Source organism: Drosophila tropicalis, unplaced genomic scaffold, assembly GCF_018151085.1.
Source record: "Drosophila tropicalis isolate 14030-0801.00 unplaced genomic scaffold, ASM1815108v1 contig_845, whole genome shotgun sequence".
Classification (NCBI taxonomy): Eukaryota; Metazoa; Arthropoda; class Insecta; order Diptera; family Drosophilidae; genus Drosophila; species Drosophila tropicalis.
The window spans coordinates 809619-821710 of NW_027173338.1; the positions used below are offsets into that span (position 1 = coordinate 809619).

Below are 12092 nucleotides of genomic sequence, written 5' to 3' on the forward strand. Positions count from 1 at the left end.
AATATGAATAATTTCAACATAAAGGGAAAAGGTCAATATAATATTGCAGTGCTTTTTCACTTGGCATTTGAATAAAAAGTGAAATCGGTAATATCAAAAAGTAATCCTCTTTGGCTCATTATTGGCCGTTCTCTCTCTCTCTGTCTCTCTCTCTATTATTGAAACAGTGTTAAACTAGATCTTAATAAGTCTTAAGTCTTATTGTTATTTTAGATTTTGGTATTGCAATATTCTTTCTTGATGGAGAATGGTGCAAATTTGTACCAAGCACAAATAAAGTGAAGTATGGAATAATCACAAACCAAACACACATAGAGTAAACTAGTGAACAAATTTTAATCATATCCGCCTAAGTATCAAATATTAATGCATTTTTTGGTCTTAAAGCAAACTAGAATTTAGTTTACCTCATAAGTTCACCTTAGTTTGGTTGTCCATAAGAATGTATATTCGATCGTTAGTTTATTTTGAATTGGCCTTCTTATAAGGTGTTTAGCTTGGTTAGTGGTAAAACTAAGTTTGCACAACTTGATTATTTTCAATGTGGAGAATAGCAAAATGCAAGTTAATGAAATAGCAATTTGCAAACTCATAACTAACAGTATGTCTTCTGGTATTATGATTTATTATATTAATTATTTTCAACTCAAATCAAAAATCAATAATTATAACTTCAAAAGTCAAAATATTCAATTGATACTGTCTGACTTAATAGTGAAATGTATATGTAATTTGTAGTTTGTTCAACTTGTAATTCGGTGGGAACATTAGAAGATTGAAACTGGTAGATATCGGCAAGCCCTTATTTAGATGCATAAATGTATTAAAGTCCTGCAATATGTTTTAAATTTAAACAATTTTAAATTTAAACGACCAATGAAAACAAGAAAATTTATACAATTTATATGGCTGGCATACAGTTGGGCCTGACATAAATTTGAATTAAACCATAAATTTCAAAGCCAAATTCTGTTTCCTGTGTGTTTCGATATTTATTCAGGCCTGAACTTAATCACCGTTTCCTCTATATACAAAGGCTTTCCGTGTGTGTGTGTGTGTGTGTGTGTGCTTGTGTATTGGTGTGTATGTGGCTTGAATAATTGCATTATATGATTTTTATTGTCAAGCTATTTAATTAAACGCTCGTTGTTATATAAAACACAGAAAAACTCAATTTGCAACTATAATGGACAAACACACACACAAGCAAAGAAACACTGTCATACACACGCACACACATACATACATACTCATACACCCACACCAACATGGTAAACAAAATCAACTAGAAAAAAAAAGGAAAGCCACTTTTCGGCTTGTTTTTGGGCTAATAGCATAGAGAACCTGAAATTGGGTTAAAACCATAATGCCAAAGTATTAATGTTGCATTTGCATTTGGCAGACGTCAGACGTGGGTGGGGATTGGTCGGCGGGTAAGTAGTAAACCGCAAACATGAACCGGTTTACCTTTCACTGCACATAACCCCACACAGACTCACACACACACACAAAATCTACCATATACATATAGGTGTCCATATGCATAACGGTTCGTCCTTTGCCAAACATTTGCCAACTGCCAGCAAACTGCAATGGAGGCTTTGCCTGGCAATTAATGGCCAAAAAAGAGAGATACAGACAGAGGGAAAAAGAGGAATGAATAAACGTGGATAACATTGAACAACATGGAACATTTGCCTATCTTTCCTCATATATATATACATATGTACATATCGCTTTCTCTCTCTCTCTTTCATTCTGGCACATCCTCAGTCTTACTTAGTTGGCACTCATGGGGGGAATTCGCATAAACAAATTTGCACGAAACGAAGCTGCAACACTTTGGCATTTGGCGAATTGAAGTTTACGTGTGCGTTTTGTATTTCTACGTATGTACATACATATATATGTATATGTATGCATCAGCTATGTGAAGGACATTATAGAGGCTCACAGTCGAGGATATCGGTTTACGCATACCACTGAAAATGCCATAAAACAGTGTGACAGATCAATTTCTCGCCAATTAAAGGATCATAAAAGCATCAATTACCGCTTTACTACTGTCTACTATATTTAGAGACATATCTTTTCCTTGCGGATTGTGCCTCGTTTGAACACCAAAAATTAATTTCCAGTTCTACATGGGTTCTTCCGGGAAGGTTCACAAAATAAGAAAAACATTTTCAACTCTTTTAGAACCGAATTAAGATACGGAAAATACAAAAACTTTGATTACTTGGCAATCGATATCAATCAAATAAATTAATATTGCGGTCCTAGTTATCCAGGTTTACCCTTTACAAAATGCTGCCAATAGTCAAAATGGTTTCAAACCTTACCATCATGATTCTATTCAACCGACCACAATTGTGTGCATATTCACGTAGTGTGTTCACATTTACCTAACCAAAAACGTATACATGGGAATGTTTGTTTGTATGTATGGGGGTTAGTATATACATACATACATATATATGCACATACATATATGCGATGCCTATCATGTACCCCAAGAAAAGTTTACACATTACGTGCATGAAAGCACTTTACTGGCCATTTGCCATTTGCGTTCGCCTTTGCTTTTGCATTTTGTGACTCGATTCTGAATGAGGCATTTTCCATTTGCCTTAGTTATGTCATAAGTGGTAGAGCTTTTCTTTTAATTATAAAAGAAAATTATGCATAAGCTTCAGTCTTCATTTCTCTACGTAATGCTCATTCAAAACCCTCAAAGTCATAAGAAAATTGCAATTTAAAGATAACTTTAAAAAACTTTATAGAGACTCTACTACATTAAAGACTATATAGAACTTTCTTCTATCGTCATTGAAAATGGATATGATGTAGATCTCAAGAGTAGAGACTTGAATATCAATGTTTTTATGACCTTTAAAGTATAGTATTTTTGCTTTAAATGTTAAATACTTGGTAGAATTCAAGAGGAAGATCGTAGGCTAAAGTCTTTAACCTTGTAAATAGGAGGAGTGTGTTTTACTTCGTCTTAAAAAAAGTTATCTTTACTGACAAAATGGAAAGTTAATCTACTGCTCAAAGTTAGATCGAATATTAATACGTTTTTCGTTTCTGCTCTAATATTGAGCTCTGATTTCTAGCATAGATCAGTTCACTTAATGGTTCAAAATAAACAATAGTATTCAATGGGTTAGGTTTGGAGAACTTAAATTTAAATAAACTTAGCTAAACATACAAAAAAATGCTTTTGATTGCCTCATGTGTAGAGTATTCCATGTGTGGTGTAGATTAGACTGCGTTCTTCATTTGGAAACTCACCTGACGATGAAGATTGCGAATGTCGCATGGTGGTGGCCATGGCAATGGAATTAATTTCCGACTCGGGTGACCACATTTTAAAATTATTATTATAGATTATTGTGCGCGTCGTAGTTTATTATATAAATATTTTCATTTTTCGTATTTAAATTTAGTTAAAATTGCTTGCAGCTTAATGGCTAAATCATGTTTTTACACTCATGACCAAGGCCCATTGTGATTAGTTTTAGTTAGTTGTCTTCTTTTATATTTTGTCTTATTTTTAATTTAATTTATTGAAAAAGTTTTTTGCTTTTGTTGTTGTTTCTGCTCGTTTTTTGTTTTGTTTTTTTGTAGAAAGTTTTGACATATTTCATGCATAGCTGCCGCCAGGATTAAAGGGGATCGGGGGAAACTGGAGAAAGGGAACTCTATGGCGAGCCAACAGAACAAAATACACTTTTGTTAAGTTCGTTTAAATAAAAAAGAAGAAAAAAAGTTACCAGAATGTAAAATATATATATATATAAAGTTGAACAAAACATTCACAGACCCCAGCCCACGGTTTCAGTATCACAACTTAAGGGCATACGGATTAAAGGACTGTCAAAAGCAGACAGGGGGAACAGAGGGGGGCGAAAAAAAAATATTAAAAAATAGAGCAATGAGCGGATATAACTTTTCTTTTTCCATTTCCCTTTTTGCTCACTTTTTGAATTTTTGCGAGCATTTGCCAAGAAAGCGTTGCTTAAATCAAAATAAGTAAAAGTTTTCCTTCTTCCAAGAGAGATGCGCACGTGCAATAGAAATTGCATTAGGAATCCTTTGAAGCATATAAATTTCTTTTGCATAGTTTTAATTTAATAAAACTACACCATCGAGAAAAATTGAAAAATTTCCTATTTTTGGGCCCAACAATTGAGGACCAATCAAAGAACGTCAAAACTGGTAGACAATTTTTTCACTAACTTATTTATTTGATAACAATTTAACACTCTATCTAATCGAAAAGGAAAATTTAATATATTTTATTGGCCATTAACAAATCGTCATGTTTTCTGTAGTCAAAATTATCAGTTTTGATCTCAATCATAAAAGTGGATTAAAAACTCTTTTACATTTGAGTGCTTATTTCTAATACAATGGAAAATATAATAGAAACAGGAATTGTATTTGCTTTAATTCATTTATATTCATAATTATTAATCATTCATCAAATCACAATTCAAATATAATTCAACTGATTCACCTTTGGAAAACACAAACTCTTTTTCTAAGCCTTCACAGAAAAGATTTCAGTTGTTATATTTAACTTTTTCCATTGAAGCATTCAACAGCTTGAAAATTCAGTTTAAATTTATTGAAAATAAGATATAGCAAAAAAAAACTCTGAATTATAAATCAAATTAAAGTTAAGTTGATGACCGATTCCTTAATATAAAAAAATATAAGTTCATAAGCAAAGAATATTTCGTGCCAAGTCTGGATAAACAATAATATATTATAGCCATTTTTGCTTTAAGATGAAATATTATAGTGTTTTTTTTATGAGGTGAGAAAATTTTAGCAAGAAACTTCTTGCGTGGCATTTAATAATAAAGTTAAACCAATAAACACAGTTTTTATGACATTAAAATATTTAAGTGTCTAACGTTAAAGAAGACTAAACTATAATCTATCCAATCACGCTGTCATCTCTATAATTTTAAGCTTCGGGGAAGCCATAACGAATGCCATTATAACCGCCATTAGCTGCCAACAACAACTACAAAGAAGCGGAAAATTCGCGTTTTCGCCATTCTCGTTTTCTTCTCCTCTGCCAAGCCGATGCCATTCTCAAACATATTTTCAATGCAAGTGCACCCAAAGTGTGTGCCAAATGACATTTTCTTTTTCTCTCTCTATTATTATTATTTTTTGTTTTTTTTTTTTTTTTTTTGTTTCTTAGCTGAATGTCTACCGCAAAAACTCCATTGAAGGAGGCCACATAATCTTCATCCTTGAACAGTTCCTTGTGCTCCCTAAGTGTGTGCCTGATAGCAGTGTAAACAAGCTTCGCCGCCTTCTTCCTTGTCTGCTCTAAATGGCTGTCATTAACTTGAAAATGCAACAAGAGTAATATAGAAACAACACACAAAGGCAACGTATGTTTTTGTTGTTGACCTGACAAGGACAACTATCGTAAGTACTTGTACATACTATAAACATATATTTATATACATATACGTATGTATATCAGATACAACCCTACTTTTATATATGTACACATGTGCTGCTCCTTAACTATGCGTTTGTCAGGGTTTTATATATATGTATGTACATACATAGTTGGCTGATGTTTACTTACACACTGAGACTCAATTACATGGAAGTGAGAGAGAAATTGCTGAGAACAGCAGCTCAATAAAAACTACAAAACGGTTTACGCGTGCCGTCCTGACATGGCCAATAAACAAGACACAAAAACACAAAACTTGACAGTAAGCAAAGTAACGACGAATTTTTGTTGCCCTTTTCCCTCGATAAAAATTGTTAATCTGTACCCAAAATCTGCAAGTATTTTCAATGACATGATTAAACTTTGTTTAAATATTATAATCTCTAAATTTTTATAGAAACTTTTGCGTAAGGACCCAAAAGTCTTTATGTTAAAAGATTTTAAAGAATGAAGTTTCTAGTATTTTTAGTAATTGCCGTGTGACTAAATTCTTTTAATCAACTTATTTAATGTTTGTTAAATAAAAAGCAAGCTTAATGGCGAGCCTCAGTAGAGGTATATCAGTTCCACCAAGAATGATAGTTTACCTCTTAAACTGCTAAAATTTTGATATTTATGACCTATTCCCCTTAATGTGGACATTTTGTTGTTAAAGTGTGTTAGTATTTATTTTTACTTGACGTCTATACTTGAAGGTTGGACAAGTTAAATTCAAAATGTTGAGTAATGTTTAAACTTTGATTATGGTTTCCTACAGGATAACTACAGCAAATGCAGCTGCAAGTATTTCATTTTTTTAAAAAAGGACTAACATAATATATGCATAAACCTTTTTATATAAAAATTTTGGAATTTCTGAAAATAATGAACAATTCAAAGACTTTGGAAAAAAATAATCTCTTCTAGGAAAGTGGTAAGCTTAGTCCCGGTGCCAGATTATACCAATAACAGGTTTAGCAAACAGCAAAGTATTAAATTAAGTATAAATTTCATTTGGTCTCTAATTTAGTAAATTTTTTTGAGCATTGAAATTATTTTCAAGTTATAACTTCATTAAAATCTCGAAAACTTGTCATTTTAGAATGTGATATATTGCTTTTTGAATTCGGTGAGTAATTAGCTGAAGTACAGCCTGATAGCTGCATTCCCCGTGCTGGCTTAATCCGGCCTAGTCCTTAATCCTAGATCAAGGCCCAAGAAACATATTGTTAGTCAAGAATTTGCCTTTATTTCTAATTCAATGCTTTCACGCCATTCGGCAATCAACATTTCACTTTTTGTAAGTAAATTAGACCTAGGTAAAGTAAGGCGAATGAAATGAATTAACCAAATTTATGATTTATTATCCGGTTTCATTTGCATAACTAGTTACTATGTTAGATCTATGCTTTGCCAATTTAGTGTATTTTCTATAAATGTATGTATGTATGTGCATATTTTCTATTTTTCATTCTTCATGTATTCATCTATTTGGAATTCATTTTTGGATTTTCATTTGGATTTCAAATAATGGATTTACGATTCGTATGATGTTCCATAAATATTATTTGATCATGTTTGGGGACAGGTAAAAAATAACATTGAAGACGAACTTTAAGCAAGATAGACATATGTGAAGTGAATTAAAAGAATATACACAACAACAATTATTTTTTATTTTCAACAATTTAAGCTCTATGTAAGCCAGAAATAAATCTATAAAAAATATCTTGCTTAGGCTTTGACACTCAACTTTATAATCCCAAAAATGAACTAAAATCAATATTATTTCAACTTCTCTTTTTGTTTTTTGAGTTTAAATCATCCAAAGTCGTTGGAAGCTGCTTAATATAAAGTTCTAGGTCATTAAATTGGTAGTTTATTGATTTGTCTTTGAAGCCCATTTTTATACATATATTTGGCTTTCATTTTGGTGATGCTCAGAAACGTTTGAAACATTTGCACAATGTATGTAGCTGATGCCAACTTTTGCCAAGGCTAATCCTGTCAGTAGTTGTCATTTTATGGTATACACCTAACAAATCTTCACACACACACGCACACACAGACAGACAAAGTTACACATTGAGGCGGAAAACTTAACCCATAGACAAACAAATATTTATTGATAACACTCTCGACATTGACAGTAGAAAAATGATGCTCTGAAAGTTATGCCCTGCCTCAGTATCCTGATGACGATGATAATGATGATGTGGATAAGGATGATGCAGATGCGGATGATGATGATGATCAAAACCATCATGGCCATTGATGGCGCCATTTTTGCTTTTGTTTACTCAACCAATATGTGAGTGTCCTGCTCCTGTGCGGTGTCTCTGTCTGTGTGTGTGCGTGTCTGTGTTTCTCTGTCTGGTAATGTGAGCTGACAAAGTTTTCTACTCGCTTTCTCTCTTTCACTCATTTCGTCCTTCTTTCTCTCTTGCACATATACACAATGTCTGGCATTTGTTTGTGTGTTTACTGTCGGAATTTGTAATGAAAGTGAGCTGTTCATTTGCTTTAGGGTCGCCAAGTGGCCAAAACATACACGCACACACATACACACACACAACACACCACACACACACACACTTCTTTCCGCCTTTGTCTTGCATGTAAAGTAAATGTTGCTCTACCATTTCTTTTTTTCTTTCCTGCCTTCTTCATTTTTATGAGCCAAAAGGCAAAGTCAGGCCTAGCCATAACTTGTCATAATAAGTACGTAAAGGTTGCAAAGGATAGAGCACAGCAAAAAAAAAGTCCAATATATACACACAGATGTACAAACATATACACATACATTTATATATACAGTTATATATACATATATATATATATAGGGGCATGATACTGAAACTTTTATGACTACAAATTTCTTTAGTGCAAAACGAAATAGAAGCCCGGGCAAAATGTTTGCTTTATGTTAATGCAAAAAAAACGGCAGAAAAAAATATTTGACGACAAATGAGAAAGCTGAGAGGGGGGAACGAGATTGAGAGACTGCGGCAAAATGTTCAGTTTTTCAACTATGGCAAAAATATCTTGATTTCGATTTATGTATGACCTATTTTTTATTATTCAACACAATATTACATAATAACCAACTGAAATTGGCGGCTTTTACGATCTTAAGTATATTATTATTATATCTATTCTATATCTTATTGAATAATTCTGAAGCAAGATTATTTGAGACCTTTGAAAAGCGACCTTAACTGCAGAATTTTGAATTATAGGATGGAAACTTTTTATCCTTGTTAAATATTTCATAGAATACTCAACCTCTGACAGTCTTTTCATATGAAGACTCCTTTGCTATCTAACAAATATTTCATATGTATCAGTAATTAAAACATTATTTGATTGTCTTTTCCAGTTTGTGTAATAGAAATTGGATATTCTGACAGGCAGGCAGAAATTAATTGAGTGCCAAAATTATTGACTAAATATTAGAGATGAATCTGTATGATATATCGGTCTTATTTATAACATTTCCTCAAAGCAACTGCAGAGTTTAAACTTTAAAATCTTTAAAAACTTTACAAATTTTGAGAATATAAGATTTTATATTCTAAAGCACATTTTAGGATACGATTGATATATTCCTTTGCTAGGGTATAAACAGATCGAACCCTTGGAAAGTGTAAAGCCAAATACTGACTGAATTTCAAATTGTTTTTGCCTTTAATATAATATTTTTAGTTGGATTGTTGTTATGCAAGTGGCAAAAATGAATATATTTTTTACGTTGAAATGCGCAAAAAACAAGAAAAGTGTTTGCGCTTTGTTTTTTTGTGTTGTCTTTTGTTTTGTTGCATTCAAGGACGAGAAGAAATGGCACTAACAATACACAATAATTTGCGAGAAAAATGGGTTGGAGGAGAAAAAACCACAAGAGGTGGAAATGAGCGAAGCGAAGGGAGTGAATTGGATGCTGCATTATAATAATTGCGGCTGACAAATGCGACAACGACAGTTTTAGCTAGAAACAACACGAACAACAATGAAGAAAACAAAATGCCGTCAAGGGCCATGGTAAATAATGATAACTAACCGCTAAAGAGCGTCCCCGCAGCTACCATACAAAACCAACAACAACAACAACAACTAAAACAATGGAATAACAAATGTCGGACCAACAAGAGACAGAGAGGAGAATGAGTGAGATAGCAACGGAGTCTGCTGTCTGCCTATTTGCGTCCTTCTCTTCTCTTAGCCATCTTTGGCCTACATAACAGCAAAAAACAGCGGCAACTGTTACAACACGAGCCTGGCATACCCAAGAGGAGGGATATGGGTGGAGAGGACCGAATTGGGGTGGCACAGTGGTGCACATCACATATTTTATTTACATATATATATTTTAGACTTACAGTTAACAATTTTAACCCTAATTCATTTAAGTCATAAGTCTTTAAAACATGGTTGTTAATAGATATATGTGGTTTATGGAGGAATCGGGGAGTTCCGATCCAAAAATCCAGATTTTAAGCTCACTCATTTTAGTAATTTTTGATGACATCATTTTGTCCTCATCGAAAACTTACTTTTTGGAGTTGCAAAGAGATAAACAAAGTTCATAATTATTGGAATATATGTCTATATAGACATTTGAGGGGTCTCCAGTTCTCCCGACTCCACCTCTGGTTCCGTCCATGGATATAGAAGTCTTGAAGCATTCTTAACGGACATGTCCTTGTAGATACGATTTTTGGCCATCCGATGAACCCCGAAAATCAATCATTGAAAAAACTTAAGACTTAAGTCAAACTTGTGTAAAAATTTTCGTTTGAATGCAATCAGCTGATGTTACCACACTGAAAGGCTTCAAATTTTGTAAAATAACTTGAATTTTGAAAGTGGATTTTTGGAAAGTTATTTTTAAATATATCCACATTGACTTATATTTCAGAATAATTAACAATTGTTATATAATATTAAAGGCTTAGTGTTGAACCACTGTCAACAGGAAGAAAACACTGCAGAGAAGAGAAAACCATAGATAGAGAGAGAGAGAGAGAAAGAGTGTGAACGCCAGGACATACAATAGGGGGGTTTTCTCTTGTTATTTGCACATGTGTTTGTTTTGTTACTGTTGTTGTTTTTGCTGTTATGTCGGTTGTGTTGTTCTGTCATTGCCACTTGTGTCATTTTTAACTGTTTCTTCCACCTACCTTAACCCACCCCACACCTCTGATGCGCCATGCGCCTGAACTGTCCACAAGATGAAACCTTTTAATTTGCTCAACCGCTTCTCGACTTTGGCCGCCGTCGCCTACACACAACAAGAGCAATTTCCTTTTAATTTCCTCACAGGCAAACTCTACAAAAAAAACAATACATGAGAGGGGTAGGAAAAATAAAGGGGTCAGAGGCAAATATATAAGTGAATTGGAAATGCTTTCATTTTTTTGGCTGCTTTCGTTCACTTTCTTCCACTTCTGTCGGACATGGCTCAATGTTTGCCAAACAATTATTTCGTGTTTTTCTTTCGTTTTTGTCGCACATAACTAAATGCTTCCGAACCGGACAAGCCAGAAGAAGAACCAGAAAAAGGAAGGCCCTTTACCTCGAGAATCGTTGTCGTTTGCTGCTTTTTTTGATTGAGCAAGCAATTTTTGGGGAAATATGCAAATATTTGCTTTGATTGTGTTTTTTTTTCCCCCTCCATCACCTTTCTTACATTTCTTCTTTAATTTTTGGCTATTTCTATTTTTAGCCATCATAGTTATTGGGCCAAGATCGGTTCTAGAGCCATAAATATTTGAACTGAGTTCTCTGACAGCGGCCACTCAATGAGGTTCCATGGTGTAATGGTTAGCACTCAGGACTCTGAATCCTGCGATCCGAGTTCAAATCTCGGTGGAACCTAAGCAAAACGTATCTTTTTTTTTAATTTTTGTTATCTCTTTACTTTTGCTATAACATACCATATGTTCACCTATGGTTTTTACAAAAATCGAAAATATGTGCTTATTCACAAAATGATTTACTGTTACAATTGTTGACCCAAGATTAAAAAGCATGCATAACTTTATCGATTATATCATTTGGACTCTTGTCAAAGTGTAGAATCGTAACATTTTTGGCATAAATCAATATTCAAAATGTTTTCTATGAGAAATGGTTTCATTTCATTCACATAATTAAGTACAGACTGAGCACTGTTATTATTTAAGACATTTCGAAAGGAACCATAGAATAATCCAGGCAGATATTAAATTGTCCTAATATGTCTTATTAGTCGTGTTAAGTAGAAACACATTTTAAACTAAAGTATTAACGTTTATAAACTGATTGGTTATTCGCTTTTCTTCCAGGCAGATATTAGATTGTCCTAATATGTCTTATTAGTCGTGTTAAGTAGAAACACATTTTAAACTAAAGTATTAACGTTTATAAACTGATTGGTTATTCGCTTTTCTTCCAAACTTTCGAAGTGTTGGTTAAGTTGTTTTATTTGCGTAACTATTCAAAGTGTTGGTTAACGGCTTTAACTCATCCGTATTTAAATAGATAAACACTAACACATTTTCATTTAGTTGACATAACGATTTATGTATATTCATTTCAAGATGATATAATATGATGTGGTTGGTTACAACACGCCAAACAATTT

The 12092-nt window shown here is 33.2% G+C and overlaps 1 protein-coding gene and 1 non-coding gene across 4 annotated transcripts in view; one reads left to right on the forward strand and one right to left on the reverse strand.

Annotated features, from left to right (window-relative positions):
• Positions 1–12092, reverse strand: part of LOC137581072 (apoptosis-resistant E3 ubiquitin protein ligase 1) — a 29325-nt gene that overhangs the window by 12062 nt on the left and 5171 nt on the right. The window contains exon 1 of one of the 3 annotated variants that reach the window (XM_068295237.1): positions 3295–3834. The exons of the other annotated variants lie outside the window; for them this stretch is intronic. Within the exon in view, the coding sequence (XP_068151338.1) occupies positions 3295–3370 (76 nt within the window). The 5' untranslated portion in view covers positions 3371–3834. Of the gene's footprint in view, positions 1–3294; positions 3835–12092 lie in introns of those variants that run through there. 3 annotated transcript variants of the gene reach the window in all.
• Positions 11273–11344, forward strand: TRNAQ-CUG (transfer RNA glutamine (anticodon CUG)). The gene has a single exon. It is a non-coding gene; the product is annotated as a tRNA-Gln (tRNA).